This window comes from Myxocyprinus asiaticus, chromosome 26 (assembly GCF_019703515.2).
Source record: "Myxocyprinus asiaticus isolate MX2 ecotype Aquarium Trade chromosome 26, UBuf_Myxa_2, whole genome shotgun sequence".
NCBI lineage: Eukaryota > Metazoa > Chordata > Actinopteri > Cypriniformes > Catostomidae > Myxocyprinus > Myxocyprinus asiaticus.
The window spans coordinates 31,231,012-31,252,300 of NC_059369.1; the positions used below are offsets into that span (position 1 = coordinate 31,231,012).

A 21,289-nucleotide genomic window follows, 5' to 3' on the forward strand; every position below is an offset into this window, starting at 1 on the left:
TCTGTCTGGTGCTCTGGGATTCATTAAGCATGAAGCTTAGGTACCCAGAGCCCCCTGGGGAGCCAGGGCAAGAGACCGGGATTGGAGTCGGTTAAGAGAGCAAGAAAGAGAGATATAGTCGAGAGGGTAAGACAGATTGTTTTCTTTTAGAGAACAAGCTTGAAGAGAAATGTAAGCAGATCTAATTCCAGGGTCGGCCAATAAGAGCAAACTGTTCCATCTGTAACAAGTAAATTAGTGTCCTGAAATGTTAACAAACATTCTAGTAGTGTCTCACTTTTCACTTCAAGGCTTAAACCACCTCTCAAGAAATGTAAAGAAACATAAAAGGCAATATTACAAGTCGCATCTCGATGCTGACTTTATAACATGCATCACTGTTTCTCTGAATGTCTTGATATGCCTTCGAAATTGTGTCATACAACTCAATGTATCTGGATCAGTCTCTCTTCCATCTTGTGTTGATTTTCGTGCCGGCACTGCCCATGTAATTATATGTCATGCAAATTGTTTGGTAAGCTGTGCTTCAAATGATCAGGAGCAAACTGATGAACGTTTGAGTGTCACATTACCATGCTTGGCCTGTGCACAATACAACTTAAGGTAAAATTATACTTCTGTTATCCGCATGCTGGTATGTCACTGCACATTGCGCGTGACAAATTTCGTCATCAGCACAGTATGTGCAAACTGTCCACGTGCAGCCCAGTTTTTCTAGAATGGCGGACAGTCAGCATCTGTGCAAGTCATCTACATATGCGCCTGCCCTTAACTGTAATTAAAGAGTATCACACAGCAGTCAAGAGAGTATGCTTTGAAAGACTAGAGGGATTGACTGTGCGCTGGATGTAACAACAGGTGGAAAAATGAAGTGCACACAAGCCTTAACGCCATTTAAACAAACAACACTTCACATCAAAAATTTTCTTTAAATTGTTTTTATTTACTCATTGTTACATTGACTAACATAAATAAAAATTTAGTTATGAACAAAAGGCACACACTTCAAATATAAACAAGAAGAATGTATTTACAACTTCGCACAAGTTAAGTATAGAACGCGAATGGCAGCTATGGGGAAATGGTGGTCTTTTAGAAAAAAACAAAAAGAATGTAAAGCTGCAACAACAGCCTCAAGTCCGAGTGGCAAGCCATCAAAAGGCTTCTTTATAACATGGATTCCTATCCATGACCAGCTATGGAAGCCACAACAGAGACTCGTCCGCACACATGATACACACACTGAACTGTCCAGCACAGAGTAGGGATGCCACATGCGCACACACATCCACACACACAATCCCCATTTGTATTCACAGGGGCATGTGAAGACGGGCACTAAATGGTCACTTGTAAACCCTCACACATAGCAGGACTGAGGGCGGGAAACTGGTTGTTACTCCCATGCTCTCCATATCTGGACACATCCCATACGGTCCATGAGTTCCATTCGGAGTGCAGGCGAACAACCACTCCTCTCCCTTTTCTAACTGGCCGATCGTGCCCATAGGTCTTGTGAACAGCTATCCACACGTACGGTGCTCTTCAAATAGCCACAGTATTTCCCACTTCTTCATATTGAATGATAAAGTATGGATAACTCTGATCATCGTTAAAGATAACAAAGATCTGTGGGTCCATCCAGTTGTCCACGCAGGAGTCGAAGAGGTCGCTGGAGAGGTCTCTTGGATTCAGAGGGGGTGGTCGGCGCATGGAAGGGTTGCCCACCGTGAACTTGCCTGTCAAGACTTTGGCCAGGAACATGTAGTGCACGCCACGGGGCGAGCGCTTGGAGAAGTTGTGGGAGTAGACGGCTTTGCGTGCAAAGTAGCTGCCCTGGCCGAACATGGTGGCATGTTTGCCGCAGACACGAGGGTCGAAGTTGTGCTTGCAGATGCCCTCCACCACATCCTGGGACGTGCCGTGGAACAGGTGCCGCTCGTTCAGCATGCAGTCCATTTCCGACATGCGCCGTGACATGTACTCCTTCTTCCTGTCGGGAGAAAAAACAGAGAAACAGACGATTTAATAAAACATGCTCATCAAAAGCCAAGAGCATCTGAGTTAATCAGACAAAAACAAAGACATAAGACCAAATCTGGGAAAAAATTAAGATCTGAGTGTCTTAAATTCACGTAAATAAAACTTGGCTGGAAACTTAATTGCAAACTGCAACATAATACATGGTTTACATAGAATTGTAAGAACTATTTCTACTAAAGAGTACATCTGTTGTGACTTGTGCATCAGCAACACATCACAATAAATTTGTACCATTAAAATTAGTTAACTATATTAGTTAACGTAAACTAATTTATTAATCCTGGTTTGTGTTCATTTCTGCATATACTAATACATTTATAACATTAAAATGTGTATGTGTTAACATTTGTTAATGCATTATGAACCACAAACAATTGTATCTTTAGAAAAAACATTAATCAACATTATTAACTGCTTTAAAATATATTGTTCATTGTTTGTTCATGATACCTAATACATTTATTGATGTTAACAAATAGAACCTTAAAGGTGAACTCAGTCATTTTTTCCTCATTAAAAAAGTTTTACTCCAAAAGAAATCAATTGTAATTTTGCAATATATGTACGAAATCATAACACATGAGATGAAGACTCCAGTCATAACAGTAACCTTATAAAAGCTGTTTTATTCTACACAGAGAGGGTCCCGTCATGGGGACAGCCATGTTAGAATCACATGATCAGAGGAACACTTGCTTAATCTCAGTAGTAACCACCCAGTTATTTGACACTTTCATTCATGTATTAAAGTAATCATGGCTGACTGTGAATAGTAAATTTCTGCAATGGCATCTGAAACTGAAAATGATTTATTCTGAATGAGGCTGTATCCAAGCAGCTAGGTGCCACTGTGTCCAAGATGACACAAACAAAAATTAAGTGCTCCTTTAAGGTAAAGACTGCATTTCAAACAGGATACATCACCCTCTTTGAAGGCAGAACAATCATGATAGTTATGCTGTAAGATCACTTCACACAGAATTTCCAATAAAAATGACTTAAAAAGTGAGTTATGAATGACACTTATGTTTGAGCCCCACACCTCATAGCATTTCAAAGCTCTCACAGTGCATGGTAAAATCGTCAAAGGGAATAAGGCATAGGGATGATCACTTCTGAATGGAACGCACCCAAAGTGTTACCTATGCATCCTCTAAAGTTTTCCTCACAGGAAACAATCAGAAGTTTATCTACAATGCTAGGTAAACCTGTGACAGGTAAACTTGACTTGTATATGATGCTGCGAGTGACACAGCTGTTTGTCACAATGTAAGGAGAAGACAGCTCAATAATTCCTTAGCCATAGAACAAATATCTATTGCAAAAAATAATGCAACAAACATGGTTTCATCGCAGTTTCATGCAAGTTTTCTCAATGGGCCTTGACAGTTACAGCATGAAATCTTCAAAAAAAAAGAAAAAAATGTCTCTCTTTTGTCAGAGCCAGCTGTCCTCACACAACAACAAGCCAAACTCCAGAGTGCTCAGCTTGTCATCTGATCAAGTGGAAACAGAGAAGTGAGAGGGTACAGAAAGGGTGAGTGAACAGATGAGCGCCAGGGACCTGAGTGAACCCAGTCAGCAACAGGGCTCCATTAGTCCGAGTCTATGCCTCTATTGTTGTGGGTAGAGGGTACGCCAGGCCAGCCTGGCTGAGAGGAACTATCTAAACAGTCGAGTCCTCACTGTGACACTGCCTGATCCCTACTGACCTCCACTGACCCTATGTTCACTGACCAGGCCCCATCATCACAGCCACTGCCTTATCCCTCACTCACACAAACACACGCTCAAATACACTTGGCCTGGAAGCAGTGACTCCATATGTGTCAGTGTTGTCATCTCCACTCATGTTTTTTCAGCTTCTCCTTTCATCTTTCACTAAGCTCTTTTTCATCAGTCCACGCAGTCTGTTTTGTTCTTTCTTTTAGTGATGTAAACAAATACTCTTTCATGCTTTCCCAATGACATTCTCTAAATCTCCCTCTCTTGCTTGTTGGCCAACACCCTGGAAACACTCAGAACTATTGTACATATATGATCTTCACCTGCAGAAGCAGATTACAACTGAGATCTGTCTTTCCCATGCTACCCTGCTGAAAAGACCAGCTAACACCAGCATGAATTTATCCATGCTGGTTCAGTGCTGTTCACCAGAAAAAAATGGCTGGTCAACCAGCATGGTCTCTCAGATAACACTGGTTGACCAAAACAGTCTAGCTTGTACAGGGGCCCTTCACACTGAATGCGTTTTTGTGTCCATCCATGTTGTTTTCAATAGTTTTTCTATGTAAACATGCTCTAGACAGATGTCTTTGACCTTTGCGCTGTGCCTTGGTATTTTTTCAGCATCTTATGCAAGAGTGCCACGTTTTTTAGAAGCCATGTCAGGATAAAAAGAATGTCAACTTCTAAAAACGTGTCTCAAGACAGCTGCATTCTGTTATATTCGTTGCGCTGTGTCTAGCTGATTTTCAATAATTTTTCTATGTAAACGTGTGCTAGATGGACATCTTTGAACAATGTCTTGCAGTTTTTTCAACAACTCGCACAGGAGCGCAACGTTTTTTCAGATGTTGCGTCATGACAAAAAGAATGTCAATTGCTTTAAAATCGTGTCTCCGTTCTGTTCTTTGTGTTGCATCTAGCTTTTTTTTTGTACAAGAACATGTTCAGTCTGAACAGCCCCCAAGAAGCCTGGTGAGCACACCAAGACACAATGCTGGAGGCCAGCATCCAAAACACAACATAAGCAGGTGACTAGCAGTGCTGGTTTTTCAACAGGGCACTATAATATGGGCTTTCAAGGAAAAACTAATCACTGGATTTGACAAAGTTTGAGAGGTGCATTGTTTCAAATCTTTGAATGGTATTAAAAAGTTGAAACTTGAGACTCTTAGTAGCATGTAAACAAGATATACTTGAGCATACTTGTATATTCGGCTTGGCTCTGAGAGTTATCTCAGAGATAATAATATCTGATATCAGATTCACCTTCTATATTTCAAGTAAAAAAAAGCTAACTTATGTTAACGTTTTACAAGTTCAGATGATCAGACAGCCAATTCTTGTCTAAGTGGGTTATTCTTGGTCAGAATAAATGCAATGTGGACCAGACTGGTATGCTGGTAGTGAAAAGTCTGTCTACACTACACTACAAAGATTCAGAAATCCTCAAATATATAATATTTCAAACATTCCACATTTCTACATTTCCAAACATGTCTACTACACGTTGAGACACAGCAATCACTCCTGCAATGCATTAATAGACACATGTAACACTGGGATATGCAAGGATTAGCCAATCTACTGCATGCTTAAGATAGTAGTGAAGAGACACGTACACACAAAAACACAAACACACCTCAATGAGTCAGCAGCAACTATTTTCCCTGACTCACCCCTCTCTGTGTCCTATCGTCCGTAGCCGAGAAAGAAACTTTGTTTTAAGGACAATAGCTTATTTAAAAAATACCCACGACAAGGCCCCTTGCACCTCTTCCTCCCGCACACACTTCCTCTACATGCTCTTCATTTCACATGCTGAGAAGTTCACCTCACACACTCACCGCAAAAACATCTGTTTCCGACCAAGACAAACTTGGTGAGAACCGTTAGAGTGGCTGACACCTAGCAGTAATAAGACAAACAACATCAAAGCTTCTCAAGTCTTGCTTGTACTCACAGCCCAAACTTTCAATGAATGGTTGCGGTTAAATCTTCATTTTACAGATTTTATAAAAGGACAGCTTGTTCCTAATCAAACCTTTTTATTGTTTGATTCATCCAGTTCGTAATCTCGGTGTTTACTAAACACAGTTTTGGCTCCAAATAAATAGTCTAAACAACTTTGAGCAGAACAAAAGTTCTAGATGTTTTGAGAATGTTCTACCACACCTTTTGTACTTCTCCCAGAGGAACGGGTTCTGGACACGGAGGATCTTGAGGATGCGGAACTTGGTCTCAGAAACGGTCTTGTGGAAGAGGCTGTAGATGGTCCGGTAACTGCGGTCGTCCCAGGAGACGGGCACCTGCAGGAAGTCCTGACTGGTGTTCATGGGCAACCAGGTCTCAGGGTACACTTTGGAGGGAGTGCTTGATGTAGGAGAGAGAGGCTGGCTTCCAGAACTTTCCATGGAGGAGAGAAATGCTGAGGAAAGGCCACAGAGAGTCCTAGAGAAGACGGCAAAATAATGGTGTCATAAAGAGATGACTAAATGATGAAATACAGTATGTAGAAATTAAAGGACAAAATATCACCAGACAACATGAGTCTCGATCTCTGGTATCAAGAATGTGGAATTCACAGAGAAATTTTGAAAGAAACTGAATCATATGCGTTCATATCTTTGTGGACTGACAGGAACAAAGGAAATTCCAAACAGAGGTTGCTACAGTAAGAAGACTGATGATTTAATAAAGGTGCAAAATGTGAGATAAGACAGGCAAAAAGACAGACAAACAGAAACATTTTGGTTTTGTTTATGTTCATGTTCATTTCATTTTAGATGAAACATATTTCAGTTTGTACCCATATTTCCTCTGTAAAATGCTTGCCTCAAAGTTTGGTTTTAGGCTTTAATACTGTAAATCATTAGAATTAATGTTGTCCGCAGCCAAATGCTAGATTTTGTTTTCGTTTTGATTTTTCTTGTATCTAAAACTTCTTCTCTTATGTTATTTTTGTGTAGATAATGTCAAAAGTACTGATCTGTACCAAGTAACACAAAAATTTAAAGAATGTAATGATATAGTAGCAAACAGTCTTTCTACAGTAACGGTAGTAACAAGGACTCAATGGCTTTCACCACAGTCTAAAACACAAGTTGTTAAAATGTTTTGCCTTTACAACAGGCTGTTTATTATCAGCGTTTAACCAATAGAGTTTCAACAACGACAGTCATGCACAATTGTTAGGCTTTGCAATGGTCATAAAGATTGCTGTAGGTTATGATAGCCTCATAAACAAAACAAAAAAGTGTGAATGTCCTATATTGTGTTATTTGTATTTGTTAGTTTTATTATTTAAGTAGTTACACATTTGACTATTTTAATTTTTGTTTTTTAATTTCTGAACTTGGATCCTTAGTACTTCTGTTAAATATTCTGTTTCTTTGTTTTTTTTTTTTTTTACTGACTGTTAACTTGAACAATTACTTGAAAATTGGAGGCGTTGTTTATTTATTTAATTTATTTTAACATTTATTTTAATATTTAACTTTTAAAATAAAGTAGTGCTTTTATTAGCATTTTCACTTTTGCTGTGGTTTCAAAATTTGTACTGAGAATCATGAAATTTCACTGGTTGACTACTGAAAATGTTGGTACTGTGACAACTAGTGTAGAAATGGGATTGCATTCATATGTATAGAGTGCTGTATTGTCCTGTGAGAGGTCAACTGTACTGTTTATGAGTATTGTTTATGACAGCCTGCGAGGCCTTGCAGTCATGCCTAAATGGAGGTTCAGGCCAGGTTTCAGTCTTGTGACTAAACATCTAATTTGATTTCTAGCAGGTAGATGTGATCAGTCAACATGACTACTTCCTCAGTCATCTTTTAACTTTTCTCTGCTATGCTTGCTCTCTCTCTCGAACTGACTGTCTTTGCATGGAATTTGTTTCTGAGAGGCACTGAGCAAGAATGAGTAAAAGCAAATGAAAAGGACAGAGCAAAAGAGTTCAGAAGAGATAGCGAAGACGGCTAGATAAGCAAACACTTTTGGGAAACCAACTGTTAAGGGTCTGTTTGTTTGGGAGTGTTAGTGTGTGTGTTAGAAGATGATTTATGCTGCTTGCTGAGCATTAACTCAGCTGGTGCAGGCAACAGTTTGGCCAAACTGTCAATCGCGCTAATGAGTTCCAACCCGGCGCTTAGGACATTGTGTTCCTGACGCTGCAGGAGCTTTTAGATGGGTGGACCAGTGTTGCTGTGGCCTCTACCTGATAACGGGAGCCAAATGATGGGGATGGGATAGATTCCAACCCATTAACTGCAGGAGAGGTGGGGACTACGCCTGGACACATTGACTCCATGAGAGGGAAAAATGAAAACAGGGTGGATGAGATTCAAAACTGCTGTTCAGTTTTAAAATGTAACCTACATCCTGCATTTGGACTGATTATTTGGGGCAGGCGTTTTCAACTTGCAGCCCGCAGGCCAAATCCATTTAAAAAATTCAGTGGCCCAGGTCAGGTGGTCAGTTGTCTTAGGGGCTGTTCACACCGAATGTGTTTTGTATCTGTTCGCACTGTAAACCTATCACACCACGTTTCAATATTTTTACAGTGTCTTATTCTGCTGTGCAAAGGCAAAACAGAGTAGCTTCACATTTTGACCAAAATCGGGGTTCTTAGACTGTAAGGTGCCCTGTGACAGACAGGTCTCGCTAACTACAACCAGGTTTTGAGAAAACTGCAGTAACTACAAAATCCACACTCAAATCAAGTAACTGTATTGTTGGTGTACTGTGCAGCCTTTGTATGGCAGTATTGTTATCATAAAATGTGATAAACACTGACCTCTTTACACAAGAAAATAAAGAAAATATATATTGGTTTTCAAAACACAATACTATTAAATTAAATAATTCAATGATTATGTTTAATAACTTTTATATGTTTAAAGCATTATTAATCATTTTTATTTAATAGTATCACATTTTTAATGAGAGTAAATCTATACTACCGGTCAAAAGTTTTGAAACACTTGACTGAAATGTTTCTCGTGATCTTAAAAATCTTTTGATCTGAAGGCGTATGCTTAAATGTTTGAAATTAGTTTTGTAGACAAAAATATAATTGTGCCACCATATTAATTTATTTCATTATAAAACTAAAATGTAATAATAAATAAAAAAAACATTTGGAAATTGATGACTTGGACCAAATAATAAAGAAAAGCAGCCAATAAGTTCCCAACATAGATGGGAACTCCTTCAATACTGTTTAAAAAGCATCCCAGGGTGATACCTCAAGAATTTCGTTGAGAAAATGTCAAGAGTACATGTCTGCAAATTCTAGGCAAAGGGTGACTACTTTGAAGATGCTAAAATATAACACAGTTTTGATTTATTTTGGATTTTGTTTAGTCACAGCATAATTCCCATAGTTTCATTTATGTTATTCCATAGTTTTGATGACTTTACTATTATTCTAAAATGTAAAAAAAAAAAAAAAAAATGATATATAATCTAGCAAGCATCTCGTATGCGCTGTTCCATCTGTTTGCTCTGCGAGTAGAAGTCTCACCTGCTTAACATTTATCTAAGGAGCCGTCAGGTGTGCGCACTCTTCCCGACGAGCGAGAGACTGACAATGTGCAACAGCAAATGAAAGAGTGCAAGAAGAGTAAAAGACATTGGGAAGCAGCAGACAAAAAATAATTAGAAAATAAAAACATCACCCACGTCTCCCGAACCACTGTCTCATCATTATTTTCAGGAGGATTTTTTTCTTGTTGTGCAAATTAGTGCATTAACACGCGCAAGCTCGTATTTCATGTTCTTTGTTGACATGCAATCATGAAATCAACACTCCTGTTGTTATGTGCGTGAGTTTGTGAATTAATTTAGTGATCATAGTTTCATTAGGAGATGAATGGTGTGTGGTTGATACATCCAGTCTGCGATAAGTTTTGTAGGATGCACTTGGCTTTAGGATATGCGTGTTTCTAGCATCTGTCTCTGGTGCGTGCATAAGCACCACTGCGCTGCCACATTCTCAGAATCGTTTCATCGGAGAATAGATTTTTTCTCCCACCCCTACTTCAATTGGGTCACTCGCACCGGTGCACCTAAATGTCGTACACAGTAATTTTCAGTAGCAAATGTGACTGAAATGGTCACACTGTAGACCCCTGTGTGAATTCTACTGATTTTAGTATGTCACCAAGAATAAGCATTAGTAAGAATGGGTTGATAATTATAAACAAATCAGTCATGTATTTTAGAGTATCCCATTGTTTTCCAGATATACTACTGGTATGAATTTGATAATTTTTTTTTGTCTGAAAATGTAGGCAGGGCAAGTACAAATCTGAACTAATAGTCCAAATGGAACAGCAGAAATCTTTATTGTTGAGCAATGTTGTAGGATATTTCACGAGAAAGCTGGGGTGTCTGACAATAGATTTGGCTAGTAGACAATAGATGGGTTGCTTTTGAAAGATACTCACTGGAGGTAAGGCGTGAGCATTATGGAGGACCTAAACAGCGGTCGTTTCTTGATTTGTCGTTGGAAACCGAAAATGGCATTTTGCTGAAAGCCCTCACGAATGTTCAGGATGTACTGGTTCTGCAGTGTGATGAAACGGACCTCCTTCAGACCACGGCCACTAGCCTCCTCGATCAACCGAACCACCGGCTGTGCAACAAAGAGAGAGGAAATTAGTTAGACAAAGAAAGAGAGAAAAACAGCACACTTAAATTTGCTCTGCCTCCCACTCAATTTATCTGGAGCACTGGTCAGAATGTATCCATCACAGGAGATTTTCAGAGGAAATAAAAAGCTTTGTTTTCAAAGGAACGCTTTTGCAGTGTTCTGATCTCAGGCCCTTATGAGCAGGACAGGACGTCTTCTCTGGAGTTCAAAAGCTCAAAACGTACTCACAAAACAATAACAACATACATTCATTAAGACACAAACACAAAACACTAACTCCAATAACTGAATATCTGCTGCCAACAGCATTATCCAATGCAGCACAAGTGTAAAAATTGAGAGTTATTTTAAAAGACTTGGGGTGATAGGGTCAATCTCACAGAATAACCTGTCAAGAACATGTCTGGGTCATACCTCACCCCAAAATTGAAAGAGTAAAATAAGAAATTATATTTTGCTTAAAGAACATGAAGTCTATTCTAGGTCTATTATGATTTTTGGCATCATGAAATTATTTGCAAGACAATTAAGCCACCCCTCTCATTACCTTAATGCATTACCTCTCATTCCTGTAATGCGAGAAGAAAAAGGTATATTTTTTTAAACGGGTAAGTTTTATACATCATGGTAGTATTTGTTGACCAGCCTTGGACTGATAAAAAAAAAGAAAAAAAAAAAACATTTATTTAACTAACTGTATTTAGCATTTTTTTTTTTTTTACTTCATTACAGTAATGAGAATCTAATGAGAATCACCACTGGGAGCATTAGGATCTAAACAAAAACCTCACAGTTAGACAGAGTGCATTCCATTCATGAGAATTAAAAAATTTGCATAATATAAATAATGTCACAATGCACAAAACCTTAATGGTCTTTACAATAAGCTTTATTTTCTTTATACAAAGTAACATTTATTTTGATTTTGGGGTGAAATGTAACCTAGACATGTTTTTGTGAGCTTGTAGTACTGAATCCCTCCTGATTCTTTATTAAAGAGTTTTGTTTGATTGGCTGCTTATTACAAGGAAAAGAAGAGAAAGAATGGACAGGATTGGCGTGCCTCACCTCTGAGTATTCCCTCCAGCCAAAATTATCTCTACAGTAGTACTTCCACACAGACAGGCAGTTGGGGGTGAGGTTTGTATTTGTGGGTGTGTCTGTGGAGCTGGAGGGCGTGGACAGACGTCTGACGAGGTCAAACTCCAGGTCACAAACTCGCATGGCACTGAAGTCCAATGTAAACACTCGACCCCTGTGCGAGAAACAAAGGTAAATAAATTTAAACAACACATACTCTTCAAAACATGCACACAACAGTCACTTACTCAGAATAATGGTTGGTTCAGTTCCAGACAGCTAAATAATAAGCATTTAATAAGCTCAATACATTTCCTAGTGCTTTGAAGAAGAAAAAACAACTTCCGCCAAATTTAATTTTCATGAAAGTCCTTGTGATTGTTAGAAAAACCTCTTGGTCTTGGTTGATCTTGTGGCCTGACAGTGCCCTGACGCTTATCAAATCCTGGAAAAATCCAATAGGGGGGGAGGGTATGCCTTTATGTGATGGAATGCTGACCCCCTTAATGCCCCCAGTGTGCAGACCCTGACTTTTTAGGTCACTCTTCAGGAGCGGCCAGCTCACTATTAATAGCCTTATCGATCACACTTAACACAAAAAGGTTTTGGGGTCAAAGGTGAAAAGTCTGGTCAGGATGGTGCAAATAATGGCCAACCTACTGTGTGGTTCACATTATGGCTGGGCGATATATTGTATACAATATATTCACAATGATTTTGCTGGTGATTTAAAATGAAAGAATATTGAGTGAATATTGTGATTCTTTTAATGCACTTCTTATTTGGCCATTAAGTTTCCTCAAGTTTCAGTAGACTAGTTTTGCGATCCCTCACTTTCTAGTGACTTGTAAATATGAGAGCGTTAAGATGTTTAATATGAGAGAAACAAGCAGATCCAGATTCTAATACCTGAAAACATCTGTTATCAGTGGAAAAATAATAGGCCTCTGTTGGCCATTTTTAAACTGGTTTAGTAATTCAACTGATTCCTAAAGAGCCTGCACACACACCCACACACATACACATTACTTCTCGTCAAAGCTGCAGTCACAGACATCATAAACCATCCATTATTAATGCCCATTTGGTACCATGGGGGGGTCAAATATGAGACAGGGCACTAATAATAAAGGAACAGATAACAAAGTAGAGAGCATTATGAAAAGAACTAGTAGAAGGGCGGCCAGTCAGACGTGATGTTAAAACAGTTCTCGACAGTCAGTGCACAAGAGAATAGACCTGACGTATATGGAACATGAAACATGCAAACAATAACCTCCCTCTCCATCAGACATACAGTACTTTTGACTGCAGGAGACTCAGTGAGGTCAGACAACAGCTGAGTGCACTAGACCGAAACTGTCCGACACAGTCAAAATCAACACTTTGTAACACACCAGAGAGTTCAGAGAACTTATCTCAGATGTACACAGGAGGGACGGAGAGCTCTGACAGGATGGGTGGACTGAGGCTTGAGAGAAACACTCAAGCGAGCATGGCAGATATAGACTAAACACTGTCCAAGTCCAATGCACACCAGAGATGATCTCAACAACCTCACAAATACATACAAACTAAATACAATTAACAGCACTTGTGAGCTTTAACAAGCCTCCAAAAGATGACAATAGTAGACTAAACACAAGAGCGCACTCAACAAAACAATTTATGCTGCAATAAATTGTAAAAAAAAACAAAAACAACCACACATCAAACTGCCATGATTTCAGTGCTTTTTATAGACGTTGTTTTAACTCTCGTCAAAACCCGAGACAGGACAGTCAACATCTGGCAGTATTTTTGGGTGAAACTCACGAAAACTGTCCAGAAATGTCTGGGTCATATTTCACTCCCAAAATCTGAGAATAATACAAGTAAATATATTTTCCATATAGAAAATTAAGCGTATTTTAAGACTTTTTGCATTGTGAAATTATTTTTCATAAACACATTTCCAACCCCAATTCTCAGTAGCCATCTGTAATGCAAACAAATCTCATTCTCATTACTGCAATGCAAAAAAAAAAATAATATTCCCATTTATGTAATGTGAAAGATACTGTAATGTGAAGAAAATTTGATTGGTATTACTGCAATGTGAAAACAAATCTGATTCTATTTGCTGTTGTGAAAAATAAATCTCATTATCACCACTGCAATGTGAAAAATTTCATTATCTTTACTGTAATGTGAAAAATCTCATTATAATTTTTGGAATGTAAAAACCATATCTTTCCCATTGCTGCAATGTGACAAAATAATGATATTGGCCTATTATTTAAATTGTAAAGTACAACTGTAAGAATGCATGCTAGTGTTTGCTGACCTGGATGATTCTTTATGAAATTCACCCTTTTAGCATGTGGGACGATGGGAAACTGGTAGAGACTGATGGTAAAATCAGTCACTGTACAGCAGAAAAGAGAAAAAGAGCATCTGTAAGAGCAAAATGCAACACATGAGCTTCCAAAACAGGCATGAGAGACAGAAGTGAGACTGCAAAAACCATACCGTATAAGCAAATGAGGGTTAATCGTCTTCTCTTACTCACTCTCACAATGTCTTTCTGACTTTGAAATCACACCAAGAAACACCAAATCTGATCTAAAAAAAAAAATGCATGACAAACAAAACCAGGCCCAGACTTCATGTCCCTGTGAATGTGTGTGTGTGTGTGTGTGTGTGTAAGTGAAAGAGAGAGAGAGAGAGAGAGAGAGAGAGATGCTTATCATTGCTGTCAACTGACCTAGTGAATTGAGTCAACGGACCAAAAAACACGTATGCATAAAGCAGCTTTTACACAAAGCAAACATGGAGTCACACACATACATAAAGATGTCTGATAGGGTTTCCCAGCAGTCCTTTCCAAGATTAATTCCAGTGTGTAAACAGTTTAAGCTTGCAGGTCCCTTCCTGAAATCCTCCCAAATCCTTTAGCATCTACCTGAACACCCCACATTCTCTCATATCGAAAGATACACATTGTGTCCTCTCCTCTGGAACACCATGGGCTAACACTCATACACACCCAGAATCTCTCTAAAGCAGCACGTTCAGGACACCCTGTCTTTCACAGACAGTTCCGGGCACACAAATACACATTCTGCCCTAGCAGCCACAGGCTCAGCCAACAAAAACCCAACAGAGACTAGAGCAGGCCATCATATCCACAGCACCAGATAATACCAATCTAGTAGCTTAACATTGTGAGGTGTTAATGTTTTTCAGAACACTAAATCCAGATTTACTCACACACCCAGTCGTAAAAGGCCAGCATTTGGATAATCTGTGTAATGTTGCGCCTGGAAAGGATTTATTATCCCAGCGGGACAAGCAAACATGAGGAGGATCAAATTGACAGTTCTGGAAAACTCAAAAATGGACCCAATTTTGTCCTGAATAATGGAAATACAGAACTGCTTGAAACCTGAACATTTCTAGAGAGGGAATGCATCTGAATGTTATTGCTCATAGATTCCTCTTTCAGTTCTCCGTTGTTTAATTTTGTCTCAAATGTTGTCCAAAATTTCTTAGGTGCAATAAAAAAGAGACACAAATAAGAAAACTGTTGACATACAATAAAGGTATAGAGCTATAAAAATAAATTGGACAGCATAGGTCAGGACAATTTGATGAGAAATGTTTGAGGTCATATTGAAACATCTGACTTTGGCATCTTGGCAATTCTGTGACATTTGAGACATTGTTGAGATCCCTTCTCAGACTTTATAGGAGATATGTGAGATTTCTGGATCTTTACCACTAAAAGTCTCCATTTGCTGTCTAAGAGTAACAACTGAGACATTAAAGAGGGAAGTGCTAAATCTCTGAATGAATTCTACAAATCCTTCCATAGAATGCACAAGAGCTGAGCTATGAATTGAAAAGGGATATCAAATGTTCCAATGCATTTAAAAAAATAACATGACACAATGCAGATAATCTGTTGCACTGGAATTCATGTACGGTATGTGCAGTTTCTCCACCTCAACCCAGAAATAAAAACCTTTTCATTTGCAGAACAAACATTAAGAAATCCACAGATGCGAAACTCAAAACAGGGCTTGGGTAGGAGTTTCTTTACTGAAATGCAGCCAGTCATGGGTTTCACAACCTAAATATTCTTCTGCAGGAATTGCTCAGTCGCTAGTTTCGCTCCGGGGTGTTGCTGACTTATGCTAAGTCATCTGCACTCATAATAGAAACAGAGACACGCTCAACAGTGTCAGCATCTCTCCGGGGCTCCTGACTGAAAACATCAGTGGATGCAACACTCTATCGTTCCACCTGCCCTTTTGCATCTAAAGCAGGTGTAGACAAAGGCCATTAATGAATAAGATGGCTATCACTTCCAGTGTGAAGGAATGAAGAACAAAGAGAGCCAAAGTGGAGAATGAAAAGAAACAAAATAGAGGAGCGTAAACTAGCTATGGGAACATTCACAATGACTTTTGTTGGCGATATGAAGTATTAGCGACTAGGGGTGCACCAATCGATCGGCCACCAATCAAAATCGTCCAATATTCATCTTAAATCCATGATCGGCCAATCGTGTCTAGAATCAGGGCAGATCTCTTTTGCAGTACGCAGGGAATCACATATACACTGCTCCTCTAATAAATGAGTGCTTTCTTAGCCCTTGAAGCATGACAGAGTGGCCTTTGGAGGGTGAGTTGTTGGCAATTCTAAGCATTCATGAATTTAAACTTTCAGATATGATGTAATTCACATGAATATGCCGTTTTGTTTTTAAAAATGTGTAAGAATTACACATGTGTGAATATTAAGTCATTACGGTAGTTATTCTGACTCACTGCACAGTGAGCAGGAAGAGGATAAAGAGGCTGCTAACGGGTATAAAAATGAGTTAAACAACAATTAAACATGCGAATACAAATCTGAGTACATGTGATGTAATGTGAGTCATGACAATCAGATGTTGTGTGGAGCAAAAAAGACTGTTTGAGCCTTCATGAGTACTTTCAGCTTCACTCTCTTGAACATGAGCACTCTCGGTGTCAATCAAACATGTGCGCTCTCCAGGTGCTCTCAATATCTCATCAGTCACTCATCCCAGCACTATTTTCTCAGGATCCCAATTTAAATCAGATTAATGTTGGACACAACACCACTAATAACACAAGTAACTGTTTAACTTTCAATAACAGCATCTTCAAGCATTTGATTAATAATTAGTGATTTGTGTTACAACAAGACACCAAAGACAGTAAATCATAGATATTAATGATTTCTCACTGAAGCAGTTTAGAGTTTGCAATGAATATATTTTTCTTATTTTTCAAAGTTTCTCTTCTGTGTGTGATGCTCTCATTTTTTTGGGTTGTCAGTATGTCACAATGACCTTTTGATATTGGCTATTAATAACTGTTTTCAATACAAATAAATGTTAGCAATTCACAATTAATGTAATTTTAATGTAATTTTGGTAACACTTAATAAAAAGGTTTCATTTCTTTAACATTAGTTAATGCATTAGCTATCATGAACAAACAATGAACAATGTATTTTTACAGCATTTATTAATCATAATGTTAGTTAATAAAAATAAAATTGTTAATTTTAGTTCATGTTAGTTAATAGTGCATAAATGTGCATTAAAAATGTATTTGTATATGTTGTAACTAACATTAAGTTAATTAGTTCATGTTAACTACAGTAATGTTGTTAAATAATGTTAACAAATGGAACCTTTTTATAAATTGTTACTGTAATTTTACTGACTGGGGCATAAACTGCAGCATATAACTTTAAGCACTTTAAGAAAAAAAATCGGTATCGGCCGATCTTAACGGTAAAAAAAAAATCGGAGATCGGTATCGGCCTCAAATTTTCTGATCGGCATATTTGGCAACTGGCTAGTAAATGTTTACATTTCACTCATCAGTAATTGCGTAGTTTAGTCATAAAGTGTTCAGCAGTGAGATCCTTTCACAGTGTGTTGAGTGTAAAAGTTGTTCCATGTAATGTGTGTTCAAGACGAGATCCACGCAACCCATTTGTCATTGAATACTGTCTCTTTTATTACCCGTTCTGTTCTTTACAGTCAGTTGTTGATCTAAAACATAAATAAAAAAAATAAAATAATAATTCTAATCATGCATCGCACAGATGAGGTAAAGCTATTCGAGTCCTCTCTCATTCACATGCGCTCATTTAAAGGCACAGTTTACAGAAATGCCGTTTTTTGTTAAAGAGACCGTACCGGTGTTAGCACGTGTTCAACAAATCAATGTAAATACTTGGAAATAATGTTGTCACGGTACCAAACGCATCCTCCGTGGTGTGGAATTGGTTTGGCTTTAGAAAACGCGATACCGTGCAGAAAACAGCGATTTGCAAGGTTTGTACATTGTGTATGTCGATATATCCATGTGCGCGTGTCTATCAGTGGTCAGGGCTTCACGTGAGTCTGATGGAAATAATGAAATACAGTTTTTCACTGACAGCTGCACATGTCATTAGATGAAAAGCTTGCCTAGAACGCAAGAAAAAAATGACACTGAATCCACTTCTGCGGCATAAAATTTCACTTAAGCCATCGTCAAATCAAATTCAATGAGATTCATCCTGCGCTCCAAACATGCCTCCCATCCAAACACGCACAGCTGTGTTTTCTGCGAGTGTTGCGTACACAGTCTGAAACACGCAAGTGAGCACGAGTATTGAAGTCATCCAGTTCCCTTCATTTATGCTCCTGTGACAGAAAAAGTGCAGATCACACCCGTTACTCATTCTGATTTCTCTCAACGTCATATGGGTTTTTAAAATACACATCAAAACCCTTTCTAAAATTCTGTTCGAATGATGTTTGATATCAGGAAACAAACCAGCCATACTGTATTTTCCTTCAGATATTTTATATTTTCTTTATAGAGATTACTAAAAACACAAAGAGCCTAATTAAGTGCTTTATTTATGGATATTTATTTTTATTTATATGTTATTTTACTTTTTGCATTGCTTTGAGAAGATGTTCAGTGACTTGAGGAAAATTATAACAATGATCATAATAATAACATTAACAACAACAATAATAGTAATATAATAATAATAATAATAAAAACAAAAAGAAAATTGGTGCACATCATCAGACTGAAATGTGGCATTGTTTTGTTTTACTTTAATTACTTTTTTTTTAATTAATTTTTAAATTTTTAAAAAAGATTTTACATTTTTTAAAAACTTTGACTATGTTTGTCAAGTTCAAAATAAAGAGAAAATGATATAAGAAGAAGAAGTTTTCATTTACTAAGTATTTAATTCACTGACTGGATTACTCAAAATTACACATTGCAACATGGCTTAATATATAATAATTATATCGTGATATATATCGTTATCGTGATATCAAATTACTCGTATGGTTATCTATGATATTTTGTCTTATCACCCACCCCTACCGGGAACATTTTTAGCCATTTCAGAGAAAATATTTAAATATTGTGATATTAAATATCATCAAAAGGCTGAAAATATAATATTTTTACTCTTCGTAAAGAGACAGAGAGAAACTTTGAGATGCAGTCTGTTTCTTTCTGTTCTTTCTCTCTATGATGCTCCTTATGTGTCCAGAACTCTCTTCACCTAGTACAATGAAGAAAGAACAGGCTATTCTGGGATTAAGGATGAATGGGTGGTTACAAAACCTGCACTGTCATATATGACGTCATTTCTCCGATGCTGATTTTCAGAAAGAACATGGAAATACTGCACTGGGAAGTAACACAGCTTCAATTTCACAACACAGTTCCTTTTAACACATACATATGCACATTTGTATAGCAATGAGATTGTGTGACCTTTTTCTTTTGAATATGATCAACACACACTCATGTAAGCAATGTTATACAACGCACACATTTGCACCAGCTTTCCTGACAGACTAGGTTTCACAGTAGCTCAACCACACACACTTTTCATTTTCACACAAGTACTTGCTACTTTTTCAAGCCTGGCACTCCGAGCCAAAGTCAGCCACCTGTGCACCGGGTAACCATGGTGACCATTTTCCAAGAGGGCATCTCACTGACCGAGTAATAGCGCAGTGATAACAATAGAAGTCCAAGCACCCCCTTACCCCACCTCAGAAACAAAGCTCAGTCGCCCCATACCGAGAAACCTGAGACTCCTTGACTCCTCTCCTGTCCTTTCTCTCTCTCTCCTTTCCTTCTCCTCTGCAGCTCTAAAAATAATAATCCAGCCTTTAAATTAAGTGCAAAGATTCTCTTCGCTCATCAGCACAAGCTACTTACGAAGCCATTTGTTTCTACTCCACACTTGGGATGTGCAAATCTTGCCTACACATTTTCATAATCAACTATTTGTAAGAATAATTGACTAGTCACTCTTAAAGGGTTAGTTATAAAAAATAAAATAAAAATCCGTACTCTACACACGTGCGTTACTGAAAAACTAGAATGAACTGCAAAGATTATTTAGAGATAATGAGTGAAAATGGACACAAAGCTTGATAAGAGCTATAGAAAGAGTAAAATAGGCGAAGGGGCAGACAATAACCAGGGGAGATGACGCAGAGGCATAATTATATCCAAAAAAGTGTGTTGAGGAAAACGAGAGAGAGAAAGGAGTGGATAAGCCAGTTTCACCTCTCTTTATCTCCCTCCCTACCTGTGAGGTGGCGTCACGGGTGAATAACCTGTTCTGCTTTTCCTGTAAGCCCAGCTAAAGCACTTTGTCTCTTTGATGTCCCCCTGACCCAATCATGAGGCAGCGGTGACCATGACCTGTAACCGCCTGATGATTCAGTGGTGTCAGGCGCTAAGATTTGCTAATGCGCACACGCACCCATTTGACTCAACTCTGAGTATTATAAAATGCTTCAATGCTCAGCAACATTATGTTAGCCTGAATATCCAAGATACATGTAAGGCAGGCAGTTTAAAGGTAAAAGATTCAGTCTAAGCTGAGAGAAACACATTCTACACAAGTACACAAATGCTTGACCAGTGAATTACAAGTGTGCGATCCCATTGTACATACTTAGGCCTAACATTTGACAGTTGCCATTAAATATCTGTGCCATTAAACTGGGTGTGTTGTTATTTAGTTATCTAGCTAAAAGAATTTTGACAGTTCAGTTTATTTTTTTTATTTTTTTTGCTCTTGTTTAATTGTGCTAAAATGTTGCTCTGCCATAACTATAAATGACCTGAAAGACAAAACTGACCATAGAAGACAATTTACGTGAATGCCCACAACAGTGCGCCTGCAACAATGACCATGTTAACATGCACACTGATATGCTGATAACTGCCAAAAATCAGTATATTCAATAAATCTGACAATGTAAGAAAACCGTGTTTAAGTGAGACTTGAAATCATCGGATTAATCTCTGCTTTTGACGTCAAAATGTAAACAGGCATGCTCAAATTTGCATACACTGGATAAACTAGTAAGAATGCCAGTTTAATGGTGTTTACATGTACTGCAAAACTGGGGTAATGGGCAAAAATCTACCTGTGTCAATCAGTTTTTGCGTTCTTTAACCTTTTATGAACTTAGCCCAATATAGGAACGCCATTCAAGGCGTTTGCGTGAACATAGACTTTGTCAGTTTATTAAGCATAATTGATGCAATATCACGCATATAAACACGTATATATCAATACTGCGAAGGCAATTCATACTTAAATCCGTTCTAACTAGAGGACGACTGATAGTGTTTTGCGCAGATACCAATAGCTAAGGTGGTGGTAAAGGCCAATAACCGACTGATCAATTCAGTAATTTTTTTAAATCGA

At 38.2% G+C, this 21,289-nt stretch overlaps 1 protein-coding gene across 1 annotated transcript in view; it reads right to left on the reverse strand.

Annotated features, from left to right (window-relative positions):
* Positions 1 to 928: 928 nt before the first annotated feature.
* The window catches only part of LOC127417161 (protein mono-ADP-ribosyltransferase TIPARP-like), a 29,054-nt gene continuing 8,693 nt past the window's right edge, over positions 929 to 21,289 (reverse strand). The window contains exons 3-6 of the mRNA XM_051656906.1: positions 11,495 to 11,681; positions 10,221 to 10,408; positions 5,944 to 6,219; positions 929 to 1,993 (exon numbers count right to left, since the gene is read on the reverse strand). Of these exons, the coding sequence (XP_051512866.1) occupies positions 1,546 to 1,993; positions 5,944 to 6,219; positions 10,221 to 10,408; positions 11,495 to 11,681 (1,099 nt within the window). The 3' untranslated portion in view covers positions 929 to 1,545. The remainder of the gene's footprint in view (positions 1,994 to 5,943; positions 6,220 to 10,220; positions 10,409 to 11,494; positions 11,682 to 21,289) is intronic.